The 27,485-nt window shown below is 37.2% G+C and overlaps 1 protein-coding gene across 1 annotated transcript; it reads left to right on the top strand.

Annotated features, from left to right (window-relative positions):
• Positions 1 to 3,541: 3,541 nt before the first annotated feature.
• Positions 3,542 to 27,439, top strand: LOC309797648 (uncharacterized protein; the record flags this gene model as incomplete). Its single annotated transcript, XM_082646106.1, has 6 exons — positions 3,542 to 3,725; positions 3,836 to 3,890; positions 3,957 to 4,018; positions 4,325 to 4,403; positions 4,464 to 4,717; positions 27,402 to 27,439. Exons 1-6 carry the CDS (start codon positions 3,632 to 3,634, stop codon positions 27,437 to 27,439), a joined length of 582 nt encoding a protein of 193 aa, XP_082502232.1. The 5' UTR covers positions 3,542 to 3,631.
• Between the last annotated feature and the right edge of the window lie 46 nt (positions 27,440 to 27,485).

The following is a 27,485-nucleotide window of genomic DNA, read 5'->3' as shown; positions in this document are numbered from 1 at the left end:
CTACCACCTCACTTCATTTCAGCCTTCTGGTCAGTTGACATGCAAAATACAATCCATGCACATTGAGAAAAACTCATAGATTTATTCATGAGTATGGTTACCTGTATTTGAAAAATATAAATCATTCCGACAATTCAGAAGCCAAAAATCCATCTCTTCAGCGTTTCACTATCTACTAACGTAGTCGTTTTTGGCATAGTTCTAATAAGTTAGCCACTAACTATGTGTCTGGGATTAACTGAGTTGAATTTTTTCACATATCTCCGTGGAGTATTTTGAATTATGGACGAAGATTAGGGCGAAAAACAGGAGCAAAGTTGTTCTTCCATTATCCGACGTCAGATGTTCTGCGGGTCCCAGCACATCTCTTATTGGTTTCCTCGTATTCACCATCTACGAAGGTCCACGGATTTGTGTGTGGATTCGGCTTGAAAAAAATAGGAGAAAACGAGATCAAACTCGGGCGTTGTTGCAGAATAGAGTATTTAAAACAGCAATGAGGATTAGGCCAAGGAATGCACAGGGCGACATTTGTTTCAAAAAAATCGTAACGGCGAGTTCTACCTTGGAAAATATAAAAGTCGCTGTCATTCCCCTGCTACGGTCGAAGGAGCTGGGCCACGAAACCCTGCCTCACTCACCATAGTTGCCGCATCTCTTATCTATCGTCTACGACTTTTTCAAGCATCTCGACAGCTTCCTGTTCGGTAAAAATTTCAGAAACAAACGAAGGCTTAAACTGCATTCAATGACTTCATCGCTTCCAAAAATGCAGAATTTTATGCAACCGATATGTGCCTCGTTCGCAAAAATATGTAAATTTTAAAGGTTTTTATTACGGTTAAGAAAGCTTACTCTGAGCTAAGATGTGGCTTTCTAAGAAATAGCCCACATTTTTGACGTCGGGATGCAAAAGCAGAATTTTAGAGGAGATTTTAGGACATGGTATGGGTATTGTAGAACTAAGAATATTAGAGTACAACTTTCTCTACATCAACTTCATATAATAGAAAGAAGTGGTAGAACCACTGTGTTTCTCAAGTAGAATTGGATTCAGATCTTTATGTTCACAATTGAACAGAAGCATTGTTTCCTGTTTTGGACTACTTCCAGTGTTTTTTTAACCTGTTATATTTTCCTGCAAAAATAGTGTATAGCTAATATTTAATAATCACCAACCGTGTTAGGTGAACTAATATCTTGCTTCAGTTTTCATCATTTCTTAGCAATATTTCGTAACACCTTTGCTTTGCTAGAGATAATACAAAAACTTTATTACTAAAGATGATGAAAGGCAACAGATTACTAATGAAGAACTGAGATATAATCGAAATAGCCTCTTTCCGGTTCAGTCTACTAACAGTCTTTACTCTAAATCTCCTTGATCAGCCGGTTCTCTCGTCATATAATATTTATATATTTTTATTTATTGTCATGTTATTTTTGATGAAAGAAGCTCATTTACAGATTGCAGATGATTTGAATCATTCCACGAAGATGGCGGTGAATTGAGGCTGTAGGGAAACTTGTAAACTGCAGTGATGTCAACTTAATACTCGACATAATCCTAATGTTCTAAACCTTTAAGATTTACCTAACTTCTAAGCAATTGTGAATTTCTACAAGATGTTTGCAGGTGTATTTCCAAGCACAGATCTAATCTTCATTCGAGGACAATTATTTGAAAAAAACAACACGCGTGATTGTGCTGCTTATGGAGAAGACTCAGGTGGCTGTCATTTCAAAGCCTAGCTGCCTACTTATTAACAGCTGCAGATTAATTAATCAAGCGCAAAAACTATTCGGTAGTGTTATTTACGAAGCACTAAAGTACTAAAGATATTAACAGAAAATGAGCATTTTATTGATGTTTACTTTAAACGCATGTTTCCCTGGGTATTTTTATAGTCGTTCTTCTTCAAATAATATGCGAACCCCAGTTCCCAGTAGTTTTAAGGAGTGCAAAGAAAAAAACCTCTATAAACCACTCGAATGAGGGTTGTACAGATTTTCGGCATGCGTTAATATGCAATGACTTAAGTCCTTATGTGACGTCATAAAACATAAAATAACGGATCAAAGGGATCGTCGTTGATCAATCCGTGAGGCGATGCGCCATGCATTCGACTTCAGCAGACATCATTGAGATGGTTGAATACATATTCAATTTATACAAACTTACGATATCTGACAAATGTAAGAGTCTAAATAATTTTCCGATCCCAGAGTGATATGGACGACTTAGTAAGCCCGGAATCGAACCAAGGATCAATCGTGAATTTTAGGGCGCCTCTAACCACTGCGTCATACTGTCGTCATGTGGAGTCATACGATGATTGAATGGTTGCTTTTAACTTTCAACACATTACATTCGAGATTTATTTGATCCAGTGCATTCAATGAGAAAATAATGAACGCTTTTAACTTTAAATTAATATATTGTCGGTTCGTATTGAACCTTAATACTTGGAATAAAACCATTGAAATCTATAGATTTTTGCCTACAGATATCCCATCAAATTAAAATTCTTATTTTCTAAAGGCAATGATATTCTTTTCACATTTCAGAGAGAAAGCCTTTATCTCCAATACAAAAGCTGTTCAATTCAACAACACAATATTTCGCCCTAGAATGCATAGACGTATTTTTCGTAGCTCCGTTTGTATTTGCGGCTACCGCGCTTATTTGAAAAGTTTGAAAAAATTTAGATTTGGTTTCATTTTTTTGGAATGTTTTGCTTCATTTGTAATAGATTTACATTACACTTGGAATGGTAGAGTAAAGTTGTTTTTATTGGTATGTAGATTTCCCAATTCCCTTACTATTAATGAAGAAATTATAGTCTGTTATCGAAAATACAGTTTCGTTACGGAAGTGTTAATAATGATTACTGAACAAATTGCATAATATACTTAATTTTTCAAATAGTGGAATAACATTGAAGTTCGCAACTTATTTATTTTCATTTTCCAATAGAATATAGTGCTTGACAGTTGCAATAAGCCGGAACTCTTAACATTTTATAGTTCTCTCGCACAGTTCGACGAGATCTACAATATTTTTTTTAAATCGTCGCGCAATATCGAATAAATAAACTGTAGGAGACACTATTATTGACATTCATAATCATAATGAATGCTTTCCTAAGCACAAATCAACAATTAAGAAGCGGTGGAAACTGCCTGCTGGCGGTCATAGGGATTTTATAGTGACGTGTTGATTTCTATCCATTTCTAGCTGGTTATCATGTTTTTCATTTCACGAATAGATGTGTAAAAGATATGTACGTGTTGTTTTCTTGATTTCGCTGATATAAAAGTAAACCGTCATCTCAGTGGTCTCAAATGAGTTCTCTACCTCGTAAATATACTCGCGCTCAACTTGGTGCTCCTCGTAGGTTTTTTGGAATTCAAAAATTCATATTTATCATTTTGAAATTTCCATATCGATTACTCAGAAATAATATATCGATTTTCTTAATGCTTTCTCTATTGTGTTTGAGTTTTACTGTTCCGTTAATGTTAGTGGATTTTTAACGTTTAATCTGGATGACCGTTGCTAGAGTCAGTATGCATTCCAAATATATTTTTTTATTTGTTGTTCTCTTTAATACCTTCAGACACTTCCAAAATGTCTAGCATTGCGGATGATGAAGAGATAGTGGAAGACAGATTCGATGATCAGAGTTTCGACGATGCCCCGCTTTCAGATCGTGAATCAAACTGTGAGTTTGCACTAGAATTGTTGTATACTAATTAACGAGGTACTCGTAGAATTTCCTCTGCAATCTACCATGTCGTGATGTCATTGTGTAATACTTTTTTTTTAATTTAGTTGATGAAAAGGAATTGCATGAATATGACAATGTTCAACAATCCGTTGACGAAAGGTATGTGTTTTGCGCAACAGATTGTTTTTAGCTAAAACAACTTCGAATGTATAACCTATTTAACAGGATTCATTCTTTCCTTTCCACAATTCCGGAGGAATCGAAGATTGGAGACATGCCAAATAGTGGTTTGCGCTTTAGTTCTTAATCTTAATCAGTATTTGTTGTTTTGGTATATGAGACTTCTAATCTTAAGCTCCACTTTTTATTTTCAACCACACTCATGTCTTTACGCAGATGAAATAGGTTCCTATACTTTTACAATTAACCATTCTGTCATCAATAAGTCGACATCCGTCGAATAGCAATACCTTCAATAACGATGATTGTTCATCCTTTCGGGCGGTTTCTGTCAAAAGCAGCGAATTTATTTCAGACCGTTAGTTTTGTGTTATTAGTCATCCAATATAAAGAACTGATAAGTCTCACTTTAGAAAAACCAATTGACATCATTCAAAGAGAGCAGGAATCATTTCTTCGCGATCATGGCCGCTTCATTTTAAACGATCCAAGGTTTGCAAACTGTTCCAACAAGTCTATATCTATTTACCATTTTATTTCTCTGTATTGAAGGTTCAATCAGAGCAATTTCGAGAAGGAGAATAGTTGGGAGCCAAGCATTATTAATCATTCTTCGTGCGAAAAAACAAATAAGGCTAGATTTTCCCAAGGCCTTCCAGTGCCGGTATGTCTTTTAAAACTTTCTCAGTTATTCGTTTCATCAACTATATTACTGCAGGATAATGGTGATTGTTGCCTGAAATCTGACGGAACATGCTTGAATGCTGCTAATGAAGCACCTTCAGAAAGCAACAACGGCGCGGTTGGTATAATCACAAGTATTTCGTTCTATCATTATTAAACGATTGAATATCTTGTTCCAGGTTTCCGTTAGTACTAAAATGTTTTGTCAGAACATCGTAAACAAGGAAAACATAACGAGTGATGTTACCAATAAAGACTACGATCACATGCTATTAGACATGCAAAAAGTGATTAAGAACTTTCTTGGAACTGTTACTGTATGTTTTAAGCTTCCTGAGGCGTTCAAATTTCAGCTTAATTTGAGTCATAGTTGGAGTACTCCCAAGCGGATTCTGGATTCATCGTATGTTACCAACGAACCGACAAACCCTTCTGTTTCATCTTCAGGAGTCGTACAAACGAGCACTCCTATTTGTGTGTTACTGCATTTTCATATTAATTCTATAGCCATCCACTGCATATTCACTCTTTTACATATATATATATATATATATATATATATATATACGTATGCACACGTACATACATGTGTATATACATATATATATATGCATATATATACATATATGTGTATATATACATATGTTTTTTAGCCTTAATAGCCAAAGCTACATCTCGACATCATGATCTTGCTAAAGAATTCCATGGTATATCTCTGATCCTGCCTGAAGGTAATTTACATGGAAAAATTGGCTTTAGTTCGGGTTCCTTTTATGTGTATAGAGTTGTTTTTTCTTTTTAGCTTCATCTACACTTGATGAGCACTCTGTTGCGGAAACCACGGGATCGCTTCATTTAAGTATAAGGACAATTCAAGAGGTTTTAAATACCTTTGATCCTAACGAAGAGTGTATCTTCGATAATCAAAAATTCTGAAACGAGTATTTATTGTCTTAACTTAAGCAAGAAGTATATTTAAAAGTGACTATTACACATAAGTTCGGTTAGTAAATTCTTGCGAAACATTGATAACCCTGGCATGAAAAACAGCATAGTTTTTCTCAGTTATTTATTCGTTAAAAAAGAGATCGCGGTGTTTGAGTTCTTGGAAGAACGGTGGAATTATCTCTAATGTCGAATCTTTTAACCCGTTTATGAAAATGTTTCTTATTAGTCGGACACCTTTCCAGAATTAAAACGAAAAATTTTTCAGAAACAACCCTCTGGTGCTTCCACAGAATCGTTAATGAAGGTGTTGGAAGAGCATAGAAAAAGTCGAGTGAAGGCACGAAAAGCTCATAATCACCTTTTTGCGCCTCCGGTTTCATATATGTCAGTGCATATATCTTAATTAGTAAAAAAAGGTGCATTCACACTGCTCTATTTAAGTAAACCATCATTGCCGTGTACCTCGCGTAATCTCTCTTCCACTAAATCATGTAGCAGTGGTGGAATCATGGTAGGAGCTGTCTTTTATAGTTGCCGCAATAACATTGCGCAATATATTTGTAGTTTAGGCTGGATTCGCTGTGGCAGAAAATGCTTTGGTAGGTTAAGTTTCAAGTGTTTCTGTAAAGGCTGTCTTCCTGATTTATTTTCAAGGCTAACATATTCTGTTCAGGATAAAACTACAGATATGAATAAGACAATTGTTCCTGACAATGAAATGGTTTCAAAGGTTTCTGCCACATTGACGGTTGTTCTTTGACTTTATTTTGCTATCGTTCTATTTAGCATGATTCATTTTCCTTTCAGCTCTTTATTTTGCTCGCCCACCCACTACTTTTTTATTGCTCTTCTCCATATATTTAATCTATACAGCTTCCCGATGCAGACGTTATATCACGCGTCGCCTGAGAAGCTTATTTTGTACAAATTAAAGTTTGCAAAATTTTTTTGCAAACGGGTTAGTTCTTTTCGCGACGGAACTGTTCTAAGAAGAAGGAAACTAAGAGTACCAGCTTATTATTATGATTCCATATGTTTTATCATTGAAGACATTAGAGATACTCGACTCTATCGTAACAACTCGTATAACCTAAACGTTTTGCCATCAACTTTTGAACCTTTTGGTATACCATTTATATATATACTTGTGGAGTTTGTATATATGTATATATACATACAAACAAACATATATACAAACATATATACATATAACATTTATATATTTATAGTATATATACATATATATAACCTCAGGAGGGGCTGGTGTAGAGCAGTGATTAGAGGTGAATTTGCAATATGCACTGTATCGAACAAAGGTTCGATCCCTTCATCTAAGGTCACCATGCCTTCATCTCTCCGTGGATGACGAGTTGGTTAAAACTTGTTTGGAAGGATAAAAGCACTAACTTGAAACATCATTGGGCCACCTTTGGCTAGTGTATAGGCCAAATACGCATTCAATCATTCCTATGATGGTTGATGGAATCGACCACATGCCACTTCCTTCATGGTCTAATCAAAGCCGAATAGTTAATCCTTTACCTAAGGAGCTTCTACTCACCAATTTGAAAACTCTTTGAGCTTGTGCAATCTTTCCAGCGTCCTAGAGAGGTTTTCAAACAGGAAATTTTCTCTACTGAAGCAAAGTTAGCAATTCGCATATTGTTTAGAAGACATTTTAAAAGTCTCCAGTTCTACTTTCATTGTAAGCTAAGTAAGACAGATTTTCAAATTTATCTCTTGATGGGATTTGGGATTCAAGAGGATGGAATACATAAGCGAAGTTTGGAATTCCTCTTAATAGTGTTAACAGTTGTTATGTGAAGGCACAGTCTAATAAATATGTTCATCTCTTCAAAAGATGTTGGTACCCTCGATTCTGATTCGTCGCCTGCCCAAGCCACTTTACTTTCACAACGAGATATTAGAAGTACTCCAAAAATTCTTAAAGTTCTGTTCATTCTCCCAGAAGCTGCAGTCCATTGCAAAATCTGTTCTCGATAATCCAAGTGTCGTGATGCATCATATTGCTCCACCACTGAAGTCATCTTTGTCCTTCTATGTACTTCTCTTTACTTTCTTCGCATATGAGAAACACTGGATGTTTCGGTGGCTTATGAATTGTATTTTTTACACTCGTTGAACAATTCGAAAAAGTTCAGTTCTCTTCGGCCGACATAACACAAGCGTTTATTTGAACATACAATTTAACATCCAGTTCAACTGTATCACCTGTATTCCCGTTGATCTTCGATTGAATCAAGCGGGCGCCAGTAATTCCTCCATCTGTCCCTGTCGCGTGCAAGAGTGGTCCAAAGGGTTCTGCTCGCTCTAGGGACACGTTGAGCATCATACCATTCGTTCAGCGTGTTTGTAAAGAACTCTGAAGAATCGGGTCGGTGGTCTTCCTGTTGTGCGCTTGACATCCCGAGGAATCCAATCCGTGGCGGCTCTTGTCCATCGGTTGCCATTTCGTCGCATCACGTGCCCGGCCCACCTTATTTTTGACATTTTGGCGTAAAGGACGGCGTCTCTAATTTTCGATCGTTGACGTAGGTCCGAGCTTCGTATTCCCTCTCTCACTTGCGTGACACGCGACACTCCTAGCATCGCCCTTTCGCTGAGTGTTCTTTCATCCTGCCTACGTAGCGATCAGGTCTCTGATGCGTATGTTAATGCAGGAAGCATCGTTGATTCAAAAATGTGGGCACGGAGTCGAGTGTTCTTCATCCTCTTCACTACATCCTCGATGCTCTTAAAAGCTCCCTAAGCTGCTCTCTTCCTCCTGCTCAGCTATGGAGCTACGTCATTCATCATTTGAGTTCTCGAGTTCTTCTAGGTACACATAACTGTTGCATTCGGAGATATTTGTTCCGTTGAGCTTAAATGGGGCCTTTGAGACCGATCCGTTTTCATGAATACCGTTTTCGTCATGTATAGTCGAAGACCAATACTTCCACATACTCGGTCAATGTCGGCAAGCATTCGTTCCGCCTGACTGATGTTTGATGTTATAAGGACGATATCATCAGCAAAGCGAAGATGGTGTAGTTGCCGACCATCATTTTTCACTCTTTCATTGTCCCATTCCAATTTTCGCATAACGTCTTCGAGGCTCGATGTGAAAAGTTTTGGCGACATTGTGTCGCCTTGTCGAACACCCCTCTTTACGTTCATTTTAATTGCGTTGTAAAATGGCGATACGGTATTCTATTCGTGAAATTCTTCTATAGCTCACGAAGGAGTGGTGTTTGGGTAGCGACGCCCTGGTTTCCCAGAGCTTCTATAACCGCTTCTGTCTCAACGGAGTCAAAGGCTTTCCTCAAGTCGATGAAAGTGAGACAGAGCGGTCTTTTATACTCTCGTGATAGTTCGATGAGCCTCGTTATTGTGTGTATGTGGTCTATCGTACTGAATCCTTTTCGGAACCCTGCTTCCTCGCATGGCTGTACCTCGTCCAATGTTCTGTCCATCCTGTTGAGAATGACTCTAGTAAAGAGTTTATTTACGACGGACAGCAGGCAGATTGGGCGATAGTTGCCAATGTCGTGGAGGTCTCCCTTTTTGTACAACAACACGGTTTTGCTGGTCTTCCATTGTTTGGAACCTTGCATTCTGACAGGTAGCCTGTGAAGAGACGAGCCAGTGCATTTGCACACCCAAATCGGTTATGCAAAATCTTCGGTTTACTATGATGTGGTCTATTTCACTATGGTACTCTCCATTGGGGGATTCCCACGTCCAGCGTTGAGAGAGGGGCTTTTGGAACTGTGAGTTACCATGGATTGTCTTGGTCGTCATGATAAACTCGGATAGCCTCTCTCCCTGTTCGGTCCAATCTTAGCGTTGAAGTCGCCAATTATGACTTGGAAGGAGGTATGATCTTCTCTGTAGAACTTCTCCAAGTCCATATAAAACGCTTCGACCTCATCTTCGTCGTAGCTTGAGGTAGCTGCGTAGACGACGTAGATAATTAGAGCCGGCATAGGCCCACATCTCTTCAACCTTAACCGTCCGATTCGGGTTGTTAGTTGTTTAAACGATTCGATGTTCATGGCCAAACTCGTGTTGACGAGGACACCAACGCCTCCAACTCCTCTATTGTCGCATGTTCCAAGGAAGAGTTCTTTTCCAGAATCATAAACGGCGTTAAAGGAATGATGTCTCCTCGTCTCAGCCAGTCCGATGTCGTCGTATCTGATCTTTCTGGCCTGCATCAGCAAGTCCTCAACAGCGGACTCAGATGCAAGCGATCTTGCGTTGTAGGTACAGATCGTCACCTTAGTCCTATCACATTTAGGTAGCCCAGATAGCCCTGAGATTGTAGCAGCCTCTCCGTACTCGTCCTACCCAACGCTGCCTTATCGGGGGCTCTTTCGTGGTCAGGGGAATGACTCTCATTTATTTTACTCTGTTTGGCATCTTTTGTACCCATGGGGTAGCTTGCCGGGCTCTAACCATGGGGGCTGAATATACTAATGAGTAGCTTGCCAGTCTTTCCCAGAGTTCATTGGAGTTGAGTGGACAGGACTCCTAACCGCCTCCCATGTACTTCCTAGTCACTTGCTTGCAGGCTTTTGGCCGAATTGACTTGTAGAATACAATTTGCACTGCCAGATCTGCGCAGCAGAAAAAGAGTGTTCATCCCTTTGATCCACCTGCTGCTCTGGGAAGCACAAGGTCGCTTTTGGTTCGCGTTTGACCCCCTATCCGCCACCTGGGGACGCGCCACGTAGCCTCACGACTAACCGGCTCGAGATCCATCAGTGAGGAAAAACCTCAGTGAGTGGAAATCCGTGGAACATCCAGTTATTACCAGCAATTGGTTGTTTTTCATTTGAAATCTCTTTTAAGAATCATAGTTGTAGTACTGAATTTATAAGAGGGTAGAGTTTTTGGCGTTGGTCAATAACTTTGGGATTTACAATCTATTAAGCTGAGCCTCGAACAGGTAAAATATTTGCCCTATACGATCTTGCGTGGCCTACCGATGTTTCCAGGTAATGCTTTTTTTGGAACCACTTTCCTGATCTCAAAGGATGGAGAGTTCGGTTTGTTTGGAGCGCGAGATCGAGCCAAGCCTCGTTTATTATAGGGTTCCTAGGCGATAAATACTTTTCTTTAAAGTGGATAGTTGTAAATGTTGTATAAAATTGGAGAAATATACTACATGTGTTGCAAAATCGACCGCCAAAGGCGACAGCAACGTATTTCAATAGAAACATGGAAAACTAAATAGATAAGCCGAATTGTAGAGCCGAATACACAAATAAGGGGCGGGCTATTGCGAAACTACAGTGAAAATCATGAGTCACATATTATTCGTTGCGTGAGAGATGAGAAATTATACGTTGTTCCATGGGCTTGACACAAAAATTTAGACGTTGTACACGTTGTCTTAGGTGGGTTAAAAAAGAGATTAGATCAAGACGAACTGGAAATATATCTGGCTAAAAATTCACCTCTCAAAATGCTTTACATGGTGAAGACTCTACTCCGAAGCGAATGGTACCGCCAACATTCATTTGAATATTATTTCCTTCTCGGTTTCTTTTTGATTTTCTTTTTTTTATTTCCTAATGTATACATTTTAGAAAATGGATCATGGTGCTGCTTGTAATCAAGGGAAGGTTACATGCGAGGGAGAGGTGCGTTGTGAGGCGGTTTTTTTGCTTTTATGATTTTAATAGTTCCTCTTTCTCTTACAATATTCGTTCCTGGTGGTGATCCTTTTCGAGCATCGCGACGTTTGCGTGTGTTATTCTATAAAATACAAACGTACAAATCTTTTGAAGTTGCAACTACAACTGGGTGGCTTAAGCCACAATCATTATTGTCAGCCATCCCAATGTTCACCTTAAAGCTCTCTTGCATCTTATTCTGTCTCTCTGATATCTTTCTGGGCCATTTATAATGAATAGAAGAATGATTGTAAAGTTGCATTCAAACCCCGTATACAATCCATTTTCCATCCTTGGATTAGGGTTATAAGGCAACGAAAGCAATAAAGGGAAAGCTAGGCAAGTACGATCTAATTAGCAAGCACTCTATGTATAATAAGTAAACAATTAGTATTTGTGTATAAATTTTTGTGTTCGCTCTCATCAACTTCCGTGCTGTTGTTTGCTTGTTTATTAGCTATTCAAGCTGTTTTTCATACATATTTTGGTAATTGTACGCATATCTCTATGATGACACTTCACTCCGTTAGCTGCATAGTACTATATGTTGCGTCCTATTGCTGTTTGTGAGTAAATGTAAGCCAAAACCAACTATGTATTTTTTATGATCAAAGATATAATTCCTATATCTGTTGTGCTGGGATGGTTTGCACACAACATACATTAGTCATAATCATTCTTGATTCTGTGTATACTGGTTGATTCTATGATTGGGAAGAAGTGGTGAGACACTTCAGAGCTTGAAGAAGTAAGTCCACGTATACTCTTCAAAGGTCGGTAAGGCAACTAATAGGTTTGCTAAGTTCCCCAGAGAGCGGCTCGTAGCTGTTTTTGGTCGTTATTCACTTCTTTCGTATGCCCCATACAACCTAATGACGTGCGAGTGAATGAAGTTGACGAATATATCTTTAGTTGAGCTCTCGACCGCATTCCTCTGCAAGATCATCTGGCTCTTTATCTACAAACGCTATGGTTCCATGCTTTTCACAACTGACTTCTAATCCGACGCGGAGGTTTTTTTTTCACTTACCAATAAGAATTTTATGACAGCTTTATTTTCTGAAAATTGAGATTTAGGTCTGTGCTTTATATCCCTCAACTCGAAGTAGCGTTCGGTTTCGTAGCTATTGGAGATACAGCTGTTTCGAACGTTGATGTTACCAATCGTACAGATACCTCTCTTCGAATAAGGGCGAAGCTCAGTCATTCTGGACCACCTTTTACTGTACACTAGTTATTTTCTAAAATCTTTCCTATCACTATTCAATGCTCTAATGAAGAACGACTATATTGGTTGCAGCTCTTGGACAGCCAAATCTTACTTCTGGATCCACGTCGTACTGTTCCGCTTCGAATTGAATTTTCCCCGTCTCAGATTGCTCGATTCTATACAAATGTTCTGATTGCGGTGGAGGGAGGAGATGGACCTCAAGTGAACTATAGGGTATTCTTTTTTTTCTTATAAGCTTTTATTTATAGATAATGTTTCATTGTTTCTTTTCTTTTCTTAAATCTTTGTTGTGTAACTTCAATGGTGTTAATTTCATTTTTATGGTTACTTTCAGCTGAAATAAACTCTTAATTTTTCTTTCTACTTTTTTAATACACTTCTACATAAAGCATTATTTCTTTTAAGATGCCGGTTCGAGGACTGGGTGGAGCTGCAGTTGTTAGAGTGAAGGCCAGAGATGACCTACGTATTTTACGAAATGGAACTTATATCTTACAGTCTTGTCATGAATCAACTTTCTCATTTTCGTTGACAAACTCAGGAAACCGGTTTGTTACTAACAACCGTTGTTGATTCAGAAGCTATTGGAAGAGCATTGTATGTGATTATATCTTATATGATTCATTATAAAACTTGAACTTTTAGACGAGCGTTTTCCCGTGTAGTCGTTTTATGCACTACAGAATCTGGCGCTCTGGAACACATTCCTGCTGATATTCGTCCAGCTCCTGGAATTGTGATAGATCGTGGTGACTCTAAGGAAAGGATATTCACTGTTATTTATTTTGCTTACGTCTTGTTTTTATTTTCATTTAAATGTCCTCTGTAGTAACACATTTAGATATGTGGTCGTAAACAAAATTCACTTAAAACTTATAATTATGATTTTATCCTGAAGAAAAATTTATCGTAACGCTCATCTAACTTTTCGAAAAATTTTGACGCGCTTAATATCGCCTACAGTTATTTTGCCTTTTTAAGCTGGTTTCCATACGTCTCCATTCTCCCATATCTTCAATGAACTCAATTGTCTCTACTGCGTCAACAGCAGTAAGCATTTTTGCATACCTGTATTTCTGTACTCCCTTTTGGTTTCGAAACTTATTAGATCCATTTAAAGTAGTTTTGTTGTAGCAACAGCGAACAGCTAGTGAGCTTCAAGTGATGGTATATTGGGGAGAAGAACGCACTCGTCAACGACTAAGATGGTTGATTTACTTTCTCCTCATTCTTCTTTTTTGAGACATGAATATGGTGTTTTCATATCCTTACGTTTCACTATTTTTTACTTTCTTAAAGGTATCTCTGTCATTTCAGAATAGTTTTGTACATATTTCTTACTTGTATTTTTTATAGCTCACGAAGTTTTAGTTTCGAGAAATTGAAAGACATTTCACATCTGTGTGAAGGGATTCGTTTTACGGATGCTTTTCTTGGTGAAGAGTTATCATTCTGCCCTCCTGAAGACCATCCCATTACCAAAGAGGACGTGCGACTTTTCGATCAGAAGCTGAGGATGTCTACTATATATGTGAGTCGGTAATTTTTCGCAATGTCTGGTTTTCATAGCTGTATTATTTGTAGGTTTGCTCCCAGCTAGTTCGCCTAAGGCAATCATTGGCGTCGAGCTATTCAACATCGTTTGAGAGGAGCCTTCAACCAGAAGACACTTTTTGCGAGGAATATACTTACAAAGTAGCTGTTCCTGACCAAACGCTGCAATAGATGGGATCAAATCTTATATTTAACTAGAGATTTTCTAATTTCTTATTTCGATCTCTGGATCTCTTTCACGATGTATGGTTAGAGGGTGATATAAAAGCTGTGTTTTTGTGATACATTTCGTTCCAACGCTGGAAATGCGTTTAATGTAATGTCATATTTGAAAAAAGTGAATTCAAGAGGCAAATGATGCTGTCGACATACTCTTATGGTCCTGAATACGGCCTGGATGTGGTCCATACAACAGGTTTCATGACGGAATCCTGATTGCTGTTGTTGTGACTCAAAGTTCACGATATGCAGAAGAGGGTAATCTTCGTGTAAAAATTGTAGAGAACACTCAACAAGCGTATCGGACAGTACTGATGAAGAATTCTTTTGCAACCTAAGGAGGAGGAGCGTGCGCGAGATCGACTATCTAGGATCCTTTCCTTTGAAAGTAAGACGTCATATGGCTTGTGGCTTTCAACAGAAAGAATTTTGTAATGATTTTATTTGGCAATCAATGACGGAGTCACTGACCTATCTGTGAATAAATGAATAAAGATAGGTTGAGTCTCATGTGTAGATGGAAACGAATAACGCAGAAAATTATAAAATAGTTCTACAATTCTCAATTGATCTCAAAAAGAATCCTGAATGGTTACAATACACTACTTTCGTGGAGTGTTGCTATAGTTGAAAGTGTTCAAATGGCATTTGCAATACACCTGATTTAAATACTAATGGTGCGCGTGTAGCGTAGTAGTTAGAGGTGGCCTGCAATACGCTTTCCAACAATCCTTGGTTCGATCCCGTACCCAGGCACACTAAACCTTCCATTCCGCTGGAATCGGTATATTGGTACCAGACTTGGTTGAGAGGATAAGCACACTGACGTGATAGATCGGTAGGCCACCGAAAGTCATTTTATTGGCAAATATATGCATTTATTAATCTCTACAATGCTTGATGAAGTCGAATGCATAGCGCGAGACTGATCAGCACTGATTGATTGTCCTTTATTTTTCAAATAATAACAAAAACCACAACAATCTATCGTACTTGGCAAGAAAACGGAAATATCGATGAAAAAAAAAAACATAAAAAAACCAAAGTGTGCATAGGATGAGACCGATGTCAAATAATATTGTGGTTTAATGAAACGAAGAAAAAACTCGAAAGAATCTAAAATGCCCAACTAATTTATGTGTGTAGGGTGGATACATATTAGAAAGGTATTTCTTCGCGATTCTTTTTATCCGTTTGCTAGCCTTAATAAAAGAACTAATTTACGTGGAAATTGTTTTGAAATTAGCAACATTGTCGCTTTTTAGATCCATGTTATATGGCTTTGGACAATTAGATCAAATTTGCCACACATTTTAAAAAGGGCAACCAGAAACAGTCAATTATTTTGTACAAAAATCCTCGACAAAATCTGGTACCTGTAACGCTGTAGATTCTCGACTAATAGATTTACGTAACTCTCACATACGAATCATTTCACATCGGATCTCTGGCTAACCGATTACCATTTTTTCGCAGGAATCTCGAAAGCTACTACTACTAAGAAGTCTTTAACAACTAGACCGCTGCTGAAAACGTTTTCAGGAAAATCGTCGATTTCAAGACGTCAAAATGCTATGCGAACAAAAGAAAAGTGTCTCGTTGGTAGAATTATTAGATTCCAACTGTTCCTTTTTTCAGAGTAGCCATGTTGTGTTTGATCAGGATTATATCATTTTAAAAGTAAATTATGACCTTTATAAATAAATCGTCTACAATCCATCGTTATTTTATCACCTGAGATTGTTTTCATGAGAGCAGCGATTTGAATCTTCCGATTTGTTAACAGACGAACTGCTCGACAACAATGTTACAAACCAAATTCAAGGTTTAAGGGCTTCGTTGGTCTGGTGCCGCATTGAACCAGTAAGGTTATTATGTTGTTAAATGGTTAGGAAAGTGTAATCTTCTGGAATTTACTAAAGAGACATCTGGGTAAAAATATGAAGGATATTGATACTTATACTACTTCATAATTGAAAATTAAACAATTGTTGTTCAACCCTTAAGTAGTCGCCAGTTATGCGGATTTGAAGAAGCCAATTGGTCCTGAACAAGTCTGGTACCAATTCTCCGACCCGACTCCGGAGGGATGATAGGCTTAATGGTCCTCGTGTATGATCGAACCAATACCTTTCTTTTGCTGAACAGTATCACTTCTAATGTGTTATCAATTCCTAATTTTAATAGTACTCTATGAAATTTAATGAATAAATTGAATGGATTCTGCTGCCTAGAATATAGCTTTTCGGTTCGCTTCCTTAACACAAAAACGCCATGTGTACCAAAATCGGTATACACCCCTTGAAAGATTCCCAGAGGTTTTCTTACCGCACTTCTTGAAATCACTAGAAAAGAAAATTCGACGTAAATCGTATGTCCGGAATAGCTCTTCGAAAACTGTTCTCTCAACTAATAATTTATAAAAAACCTCCATTTAGAGCAGCTCAATTTGGGACAAGAGTGTATTGCTTTTTAAGAGAATATACACTACAGATTATGGCCAATGAGAAAACGCAGATATTCCCTTGTTTAGACATTGAGGTCATTACCTTAGGACAGCTTTTCACTATGATGTAATAATAAATCAGTAATGATAAATGTTCTAACTTACTGTGTTTCTTTTCACGACAGTGAAATTATTGGAAATAATTTGGATACATAACAGCATCATTGCAGTTCTTTGAGAATTCTTCTTCAGACTGTTCAGACATTAGGGGTGAGAAGATTTTCTGTTTGGAAACAATTATTAATTCTTATTACCACCAATTTTTATTGCTGGTTTAGACCCTTACTGTTCGAGAACATAGATATATGCGATATTATAGTACAGCCCATAAGATAGGTCCTTCTATGCAGTAAGTCCTCAGCCAAAGGAATACTTGTATACCAACACTATCGGTGTACAAATGCCTTCTCTTATTTAGAAATTCGTACATAAAGTACATCATTATGGAATGCACTACATCTGCACTAAAATTCAGTACATCCTGAATAACTTGTGAATTCTGAAGAACTTGGTTTTGTTCTTGGATCTCTTATGTGAGATGTACTGGTAGAAAGCTGTCACAATGAATTGTCACATTGTCATACGTCAGCAAAATGGAGATTTGCCATCGGACATCCAAATCACTTTCTTGACATAAAAGGCCAATGACACAATGAGATGGCATGATGAATGTTTTAAAGTGAAATAAGCTTAAAATGAAAAGTACACACACCTTAGAAAACTTACTAGTACTTTCCTACTTTGGTAGATCACTTTTTACAGATAAATAACTGGTGTTATTAAAAATTTTGCATCGTCCATGTAATGTATGTGTAAAACATGTAATGTATAATATTTTGTATTTGTATTACATTATTTTATTTATTTATATTTATTTATTATATTATTTTGCATTTGCCCTCAGGGCAGAGACGGTGATTGCATGATCTCAGGTACAGTGTACCTGATTTCTTGCAAAACTTGCGGAGACGAATATATTGGCGAAACGGGAAGACCTCTTTGTGTCCGCATAGAAGAACACCTAGATGGAAAATTTAAAAGCAAAACGAGTACTCCACTAGGCACGCATAGGACACAAAGACACAACGGAGAGGATTTTGATGTTAAGGTTAATATTCTTGCGCAAGAAACTAGCATATCGACGCGCAGGGTTCTTGACGCATTTTGCATTAACTTCAAAAACCCAAATATGAACCGCAAGGAAGAGTGCCTCCTAATCACACGTGATTTCGCACAATATATCAGATTGATCTTCTAGTCTGATAAAGGGGCACTCTAGAAGGAAGTGTACCTCATTCCTCTTCCGCAGACACAACCTAGCGGTTGGTCGAAGGCAGAGAAGTGGTGAGTATTCGATGTTATTCACGCGGTTAGGATTTGGTTTTTGAGTTTCTCTGTTTGAGATATTGACGTGTTTGGCTTGGTAGATCGCTGTCAGTCGACCTTTCCAGGCTCTGAAGAAGGCGACACGGCCGAAACGTCAGCCTCATAATAAACTTAACAACCTCGCGCTCGTTCAAAGAAGAAGAATCAAGAAGTATTAAACAATGCCGAGGTTAAAAGACAGTCGGTCTTGGAAATTGTGGAATTATAACTTTCTTACCTAAGCTTTATAACTTTAAGTGATATCAAGCTTCTTGCACAAATTTTTGGCTAGTAACAATAAGGATGATGCTCTTAGAAATGCATATTAGTTGACTCAGTCTTCCTCATTGATAATGATGTAAGGTGTGACACAGGCTGAAACTTATAGGAATGATAGAACAAAATTCTAATAAAGAATACTACCATGATATTCGTCCAAGCAGGCATTACGTTCATTTGGTGTGTTTCGGAAGTAAGCTCACAAGCAATGAGCATAAGCTTTTTATGGATTTTCCTCGCTAACGAGTATGTGGTCTTCGAACTTTCGGCAGATGAGTAATGTTATTGCTAACAAATATTTGAGAAACTCAGTTGAGAAAACACTACATATGTTATACTCTTTTCATAGTGTTTTGTATATATCACCTTTTTTACAGAATGGGTGAAATCTGATTTTTACAGGCACCAAGAGATCAGTATCGCCTCTTATAACTCAGCTCTGGCTTGCAGTTTTGTGGAATCTCATCTGTGAAATAACGAGGAGAAATGTAACAAAAATATTTTTAAAAATTTAATCATATAGATAATGATGTATAATAATGCTAAAATTTGAAAGAGAAAACGTTCTTCCAAAAACTTGGAGTGAATACTTTTTAAATCATGAATTTACCTCAAACGAGTTCGAAATCATAGCACGATACCCAACGAAGCAAGCTTTACATCTACTGTTTAGTCTATAATTGAACAATTTATTTGATTGAAACAACTGCGCAAAAGCGACAAACAAACATAAACTAATAATTTACTATTTATCCCCGTCGAAGACGCTTCTATTCACGTAGACTTAGAGCCTGAGGAGTTTTGTTTCAATATTAATAGACTTTATATCGATGGAACATTCTATCGATATGCTGTTTTTCAATACTTTATATTATTGTAGTATAATGAAGCCAAAGATTGTAGTGAATAACTTCTCACAGTTTCAAATTACTTTATTAATTACATTTCTGGTTGGTTTCATGCAAAAACATACAAGCAATATGACGGAATTAGTCGTCACAGCTGACACCACTTGCTCGCTAATTTCCGCTATTGCTGACAATGTGGCGCTGATCCAATGTTCAGTGTTCTCTTCTTTTTCCCATTATCTTTTCTTTGATCTTGATTCTGTAAATTGATAAATATTGAACAAGGGAAGTAAAACTGAATCAAAGAACTAGAAAATGGATGTATCGCACTTATATCCTTAACCCCTCAAGAGGTAAGGGTGTATTTTTTTTGCTAAAGTGATTGTAGTTGCTTAGTCAAGAACGGTAGAGATAAAAAATCGATAGTATACCGTAATGCTTGCTGACTTTCTAAGATTATGTCGCCATCTGCATTTAAGAGCTCACCTTAACGATCTCACTCGGTCTATATGCGAACACATCGTCCGCTTCATTCTAAAATGAACTAGAATAATTTGAAAGCAGAGTGATTTGATAAAACTTGCATGTTAAACTGAAGCATAGCTGTCTTGAGTTAGAGATTAATGGTGTGATTGAGTATGAAAGTCGTTACATCATTTGCCACCATTGACACGAGTAATTACGATATTTATTTGAATAAAATTCATCTATTCACATAGAAAAGGCTATGATGGAAGATTTAAAAAAAATGCTCGTCAAAACTTCAGAAGTCTACGAAAAAAAATCAAATTATGTACATATAAGCATCACAAGACAAGAAATGTTGGAGGAAAGTGATAGTGATAGCACGAAATGCTACAGAAATCTTAACGAAAAAAAAGGAAGTAAACAAAGAACACGATGAATGTTGGGTGATCAAAAATTGCATTTAAGAACTGTTTATGAAATGTGAAAATTAAACCATTGAAATGATAATGTCTTCATGCAGATTCTTCTACCTTAACTGGCTTCAAAAGCTTCTCCTTTGAAATGAATTTCCTCATATCTTTAGCCGACCAACGGTCTTTTCCTCGTGCCGTCAACGTTCTAAAATAAATATGCTCTTCTTCCACGACTATCTTAAGACTTCGAAAATTATTTAAACAAGTAATTTTTCTGCTCAATAACTGAATAATAAAAATAGACTCCTGTACAAGTTTTAAGCACTAGAAATGTAACATTTTTGTTTTGTCCTCAATGATTTACTTGTCGACCGGGATGAAAGCGCTCCTGATTGTCAAACTGTGATGTACAACAGAGTTTCTTCGGACAGATGATCGCCCAAATTGAAAAGGAGTTTGAGATTTCCATCCAAAAACCAAGCTGTTATAAATTATTGAGAATAATAGCTATTTTCCTGTGAAGCATAGTCGTTAAGTTGTAAACCTTGTAAACCTTGAGAAATTCCTAATAATGTTATAACGGGAAAAGAAAGAGATCTCACTAAACCAGCAACATACTCTTTATGTGTAACGGCAATATGAGACAATAGGCTTACTCTTGAATGTGTTGCAGCATGGAAGTGCCGAACTTGTCCTCAGGAAACCAAATGCACGAGCAATTACAACTATCTCAGATTTTAGCCGCTTAAATTAGATCTTAGTAATATTTCACGATTACTATGTAGCTCATGCTACTCGTTCGCAAGAGTTGGATAAAAAGTAAAGAAAAATAGAAGTCCGGAAGTCGACATTTTTAGTCAAACTTACCTTTTCATAAGTTTAAATGCTTTTTCACTAAACAACGTCCATCGTTTTGGTAGTGTCGGATTTTTATGCTTCAACCATTGCTCCCATTCCCAGTACTCCTTACACATGATAGAAGCTTTTTGCCATAGGAATCGTCCTCTCAAGCAGTAGTAAAAGATAACACCTGAAGTGGCATGAAAATCAGTATGCCTTGCCATAGTTAGTCATTAAATTCTATATATTGTTCTTTCATTTTACTAAATGCTTCCTGAACCTTCTTCAAAATACTTTGCAAGCTCTCATATAACTTCAATTGTATATATGTTCTCCATTTCAAAAACTTGTTTTAAAAGCTACACTTCAAACATTGTTGTATTTTCTTATTGTGTTGTTAATTAGTGGTAATTATTAAACTTTTGAATGAAACGCGTGTCGTGTGGAAACCCCAGAGTGATATTAATGATTATGAACAGAAACCATAGATTCATCAAGTCAAGAAAAAGATTGATTTTGGCTTTGAAAACATAACAGAAGAACTGCTGTAGGTAAGAGAACACAAATACTTACCTTGAACCTATTCTTGAAAAAGGGCATAAAGTGTAGATCCTAGAAGTGCAAGAATGTTTACCATTTTGAATACAGACAATCTAAGAAACCATGGGCACGGCTTCAGTGACCGAGTTATAAAAAGTGGTTTCTACCTCATTTTTACAGAGAAGATCTAATCATGAAACTTAGCCATGTACGTTTTTTGTGCATTCGTCTGTTTATTATGTAACCATTCATGAAATGAGAAATTCCGTCTAAAAATAAGAACCGCACGTCTTTTTCAAGCAGCTCCCTTACTGAGACTCCAGAAAGAGTGGACGGTGTCGTTTTGCCGAAGAGTGTCTAACTGACGCCCATATAGAACGAGATTGATAACCTCACATGAAAACGGATCAACGAACTCCATCATCAAATCTTATCCACGATGATTCAGATGAGGGATAAAATCGACGAAATCGATTCCAAGCATAGCTAGTGAGGAATAGAACTTTCGTCACACTAAAGGAAAGCTTGAAGCACATTCCAGATAAAGAAAGTGATGCTTGTAAACAGGAAATACTTTACACTACATTTTTCTAACTAGGTAGGTTTAACAAAAACTTTTTAATCCAAAATTTAGTGGAAATTGTAAGAAGAATTATTAGTGATGTCGACGCCAAAAATACGATAATTATAAGAGGCTGAAGATTTATGATAATGTAACACACCAAGTCAGTCTAGCCGCTGGGTTAAACGGCAACTTACAAGCGGTAGCATCATAATATCAGATGAATTCATTTCAAAATCATGTAAAACCACTATGAATTGTTTTCTATTGAACAGTTCCTGATCAATAGTACTCGCGATAATTCCTGATAAAAAAATTTCTTGCAATAATAAGTTAATAAAGCGAAGATAAAGTGGTATGCCTCGATCAATCCCTGAAGAATGCGCCATACAATCGACTTCATCAAGCATCGTAGAGGTAATTGAATGCATATTTGCTCCATACACTGATCTGCGGTGTCTTCCTATGTATCAAGTCGATGCCTTTACCCTCTCATTATCAATTTTCCGATCTCGGAGGTACGGAAGGATTGGTGAGCACGATGCGCTGAATCGAACCATCGATCGATCCAGTGTGAATTTCAGGACACATCTAATCGCTGCGCTACACTCGCCGACAAAATTATAAGAATTCGGAACGTAATAAATCTAAGGAACGGGCTATATTCACATCTATCTTCCCATCAAGGAAGAGAACTGCTAAATAGCAAGCTGAACTGCTTAAATACTATGCTGTCCAAACACATACATGCTCAAAGTCACGGCTGTTCGATAGCTGCGGATAAGATTTCGATAATCAGAGCTGAAGAGTTCCGAATATGACAGACTTGAAAAAGACAATTTATACTAACGTTCTATGTTTATATGTAAATTTCTTAAGCGCAATTTCCATCGGTTATAACTGGGCGGGATTTCGTTATGTTTCTCTGACTTTTGCATCTTAACGCAGTAATGATGCTCTTCTCTCGTCCTTCCTTTTATCCCTTCTCTGAAGAACTTTGCAAGATCGGCATGTTGCTCGCGCATCTCCGCGTTTGGGTATCTACCGGAGTGCTTCTGCCGACGGACTTGTGCTTTTAAATTATCGGCTTTATTAGCACTGACATGGAGACGTTGATTTAAAGAGTCTCTTCAACTGCTTGAGGTTTCGAGAAACCTTTTTTCTTCGGCATCATAAATCACTGAGGTATTCCAATCTCGGCCTATCTAGTGATACCGTTCTTAACCTTCTTAGCTAATATCACATCGTTAGTCAAAGATTCAGACGCAAGTGTGTATGCGTTGTAGCGACGTATGTACAATACGCCTTTATACTATCACCAGACCCTAGATGGCTAGAATGATGCTGAGATTTAGTGACCTTGTTTGGCTCATCCCACCCAAAGTTGCCTTGTTATAAGTTCTTTTGAGGTGATGAAAATAAGACAATTTGTTTTCGCTATTTTTGGCGACAGCTACCATTGGATCGTTTGCAAGACTCCGCCAAGGAAATTGATATTTCTACGAGCATAGCTCTTCGGACTTTTATAGAGCATAAGTGAAGCGGAAATGCTAGACGTAAGGTTGCATACTTTGATACACGACAAAACGGTATTAATAAAGGTAGAATAAAGCAGTTTTCTAAAGCCATGTGTTCAGCAGATCTAGGAATAAGGGAGGACGGTATTACTAGATATCTAAGTGCGTAACTAACACACAGCAGATTCATAGAAAAGAAAATATTAGATGATTTTAAAACGTCAAAATAGAAATGAAACTGAATCAGTTGAAGTTTGGACGACTGACTAACAGAGAATGGTTAACATGATACAACTTCTTGTCTGCCATGGACAACAATATTGGAATAGGAGGCACTCAAAAATACCGTAACAAGGATGAGGCTAAGAAGATTGTTAATTAACATTGTTAACACGCGCAAATATAACCTTTTTCAACATGTTGCTAGAACAAAAAAGAAGGAAAGCTTTCGAAAATAATCACAATAAAGAGGGAAAATCACTTAAGAATGCCGCAGATAAATGCTAAAAGAATACACCCGTTTAGAAGTCGTCACGTGTTTCTTGTACACGAGCGCCAACAACAATTTATTGCAATTCAAACAGCTTGTGTTTTCCTTGTCACTAATGGTTTTCGCCCACACATACAAACAGTCATCAACAAATGAATTTACCAAAACCATAACAAACAATCAACAATCTACTTTTGAATAAATTTAATTATTCTGAATCCTATAAAAAGAAAAAAAAGCAAATTCCTCTCCACAGTATCGAACGATATATGGTAGAAATGTGCTTAGCAAGAAGCATAATACTGTTATTAATGTTAAAGGATAAAGGATGAAGTGGTTGACGTTGATCAATCCTTGGGATGCGCCATGCATTCGACTTCATTAGACATCATAGAGGTGATTGAATGCATATGTGGCCTATACAATGCCTTGCGGGGGCCAGCCGATGTGTCAAGGCAGTATTTTTATCCTCCCATACAATTCTGGTACCAATTTACCGACTCCGAAGTGATAGTAATCTTGGTGAGCCCGCCGCGCGGTATCGAATGCATTTTGCATTGCAGGGCGCCTCTAACCACTGCGCTACACGTGTCCGTTATTATCGTTACGTTTATCAGTCTAACGTGCCCTTCCTCATCTTCGAAGTGGGATTCTCCACGGTGAAAGTTTGAAACCAACGTTGCACTGTGCGTTTGTTAACAGCTCCTTGACCCCATGCGTTAATTGTGCTACTCTATGTCCCAGTCTGAAATCGTAGAAATAGACTTGTCGAAATTTTTCTTTTGACACCTGAAATTCTAACGTTTTAGATGTGTCAAAAACATAATTGGCAGCATTAATTAATTATGAAGTTAATTAAAACATATACAAGAAAAAGATATAGAGAGAGATAAGATAGGGGCACGTGTAGAGCAGTGGTTAGAGGTGTCCTTCAATACACACTTCATTCGATCCCCACGCCCTGGGCTCACCAAACCTTCCATCCATCCGGTTCAACAAACTGGTACCAGAATTGTATGGGAGGATATAAAAAACACTGAGTAGACACATCGCGCAGCACCTCCAAGTTATAGTATAGGCCAGACATCATTCAATCACTTCTACGATGTCCGATGAAGTCGAATGCATGGTGCATCTATTAGGGATTGATCAACGCCAACCACTTTATCCTCTATCCTTTTGTAGAAGAAAAATGACATTACGAAAGCAACATTATTCTCCGAACAACCTAATACATTACTAACTAATTATGTGAATAAATAATAAACCTGATTTTTCGTGAATGAAGTTCTAACTTTCTTTTCTTGGCAATTTTGGTCCACGAATTCAGCTTCGTCATTTCGAGCACACCGGTTTTTTTTATCATTCATCTTAAAGTGTTACTGTTAGAACGCAAATATCCTTACAAAATACATGTGAATTTTCAAATTTACCTGTTGATATCCATATAAAATATTGTTGACAGAAAATGTAGGGTTTTCCATTCGCTCGAAATTGTATGAATGATAATACGAAGCAGCTACAGCAATTCCTCAGAAAAGAGGAGAATAAGCGGCGGAACCATAATGAAATTCGGTGTTAATGTCAATCAACTCGTTTATTTGCTATTAACAACCACAATAACATTGAAAATGAAAATTAAAAGCGGTGGAAAGTAAAATGACAATTAGGCAATCGACATAACTGTTTGCAAGCACTGTTATTCTCATCCCGTATGTCGATAAGATCATTACGACGTCTAGTTGTACTTTAATTGCGGAGAAACAAACTTTCTAATTGTATAATAAAAGAATAGAGCTAAATAATGGTACTCAATAATACGCAAAAATTTTGACCTCGCAATTTTACCAAAGGGGTGCATTTCAGTGCTTGGCCACGTTGCCTTTGGCTCGATCTCGTGTTCTCGGCAACCGAGGCCTCCATCATTCCGGATTCCAAAAATTGGTAGTGGATATGTTTGGGAGGATAAAAACATTGACTTGATAGGTGAGTTGCCCAACGAAAGTCATTGTTTAAATGTCATACTCATTCAATCATCTCTAATATGTATTAGCTCGAATGCATAGCGCATCCCTGAGGCATTAATATCACCAACACTGAGGATAACATTGAATTAAGAACAAACACACTTAATTGATGGATTTAATTCCAATGATTTCTGTCTGCATAACATGTCATAAAATTGGAATTTATAAAAGTCCTAACACAGCATTGCCATACACTGCATTTGCATATTTTCTGAAATTTAATGACCAAAGTAAAAATCGTAGAATTCCACTGTTTTCTTCAAAAAAGGCATTCTTTTCTAATATATATGTATATATTCGTATACTTTATGATGTCAAAAAATTTAGGAATTTGGGCATTCTTTGCATATTCCTTGAATGTGGATTTTGAAGCAAATGTACACCCCAAAAGTAGTATTCGAGAAGAATCTTGTTCTATAACCTCAAAGCGACAAAGCTAAGTCACTTTCTTAAGTCTCCAAGCTCTTCGCGGTGCTCAAGTACTTTAGTTGTCGGAAAATTATTGGGAGTTTTGGATAAACCATCATAACTCATTATGTGCTTACTATAGACTAGAATTATCATCAGGTCTAAACAATCCATCGTCGTTTGCTGTCAAGTTTTGTTAACAAATAAACGTTCAAGGTTATGGCTCACCTCCATGTTTCCTATAATTCATTCAACGATATGGAAGACAGGTTTCATAGGATTAGATTACATTTCGAACTTCCCAACAGAATTTACCAGGGACTTCTCAGACATCACAAGATACGAGTGTACTTGAATATTTATGAAATTATTAGTGTCCTAACGCTATCACTTAGCCATGTACTTGAAAAGGCTGATAGAATTTCGAGACAACGGAATGACAGAGACGCTGTGTTGCCTGTTATAACAGGTTCGAAAAAATCTACTTTAATGTGTACCAAACAGGTCAATACTAGATGTAGTCAATGTAGAGGTTGTACACTGCAATAATTGTAATATGTATATATATATATATATATATATAGTGTATATTGTAAACGATACGGATTTCAATCATGTTTAAATGATGTAAAATGTAAACGTCACATTTTAGAGAAACATTTTATTGAATATTTTGTGAAGAAAAATCGTTTAAAGGGTGCAAGTTATGTGAACACCTAGCATTTTTTCAGACAATCGTTTTGACGAAGCCGAGTGTTCAACTACATTACAATTTCATTCGTACAAGTCTTCTCAATGATTTATTCTTTTTTTTTAACAAACAATTAAACAAGATATTATTGCAAATGTTGAGCTTCAGAGCTTAGAAAATACAGTATTTATAGTCGTAGCTTCAATGATTTCTTCTAAGATGATTCTCACTTCACCATCAGCAATCTGTCGCCCTAAATTGGTAGTGTCAGAAAAAGTACCTACTTCAACATTTCCAGTGCAT

The sequence above is a fragment of the Mesoplodon mirus genome, assembly GCF_964341445.2.
Source record: "Mesoplodon mirus genome assembly, contig: HAP1_SCAFFOLD_820, whole genome shotgun sequence".
Lineage (NCBI taxonomy): Eukaryota > Metazoa > Chordata > Mammalia > Artiodactyla > Ziphiidae > Mesoplodon > Mesoplodon mirus.
This window is presented reverse-complemented; position numbering and strand designations above follow the sequence as displayed.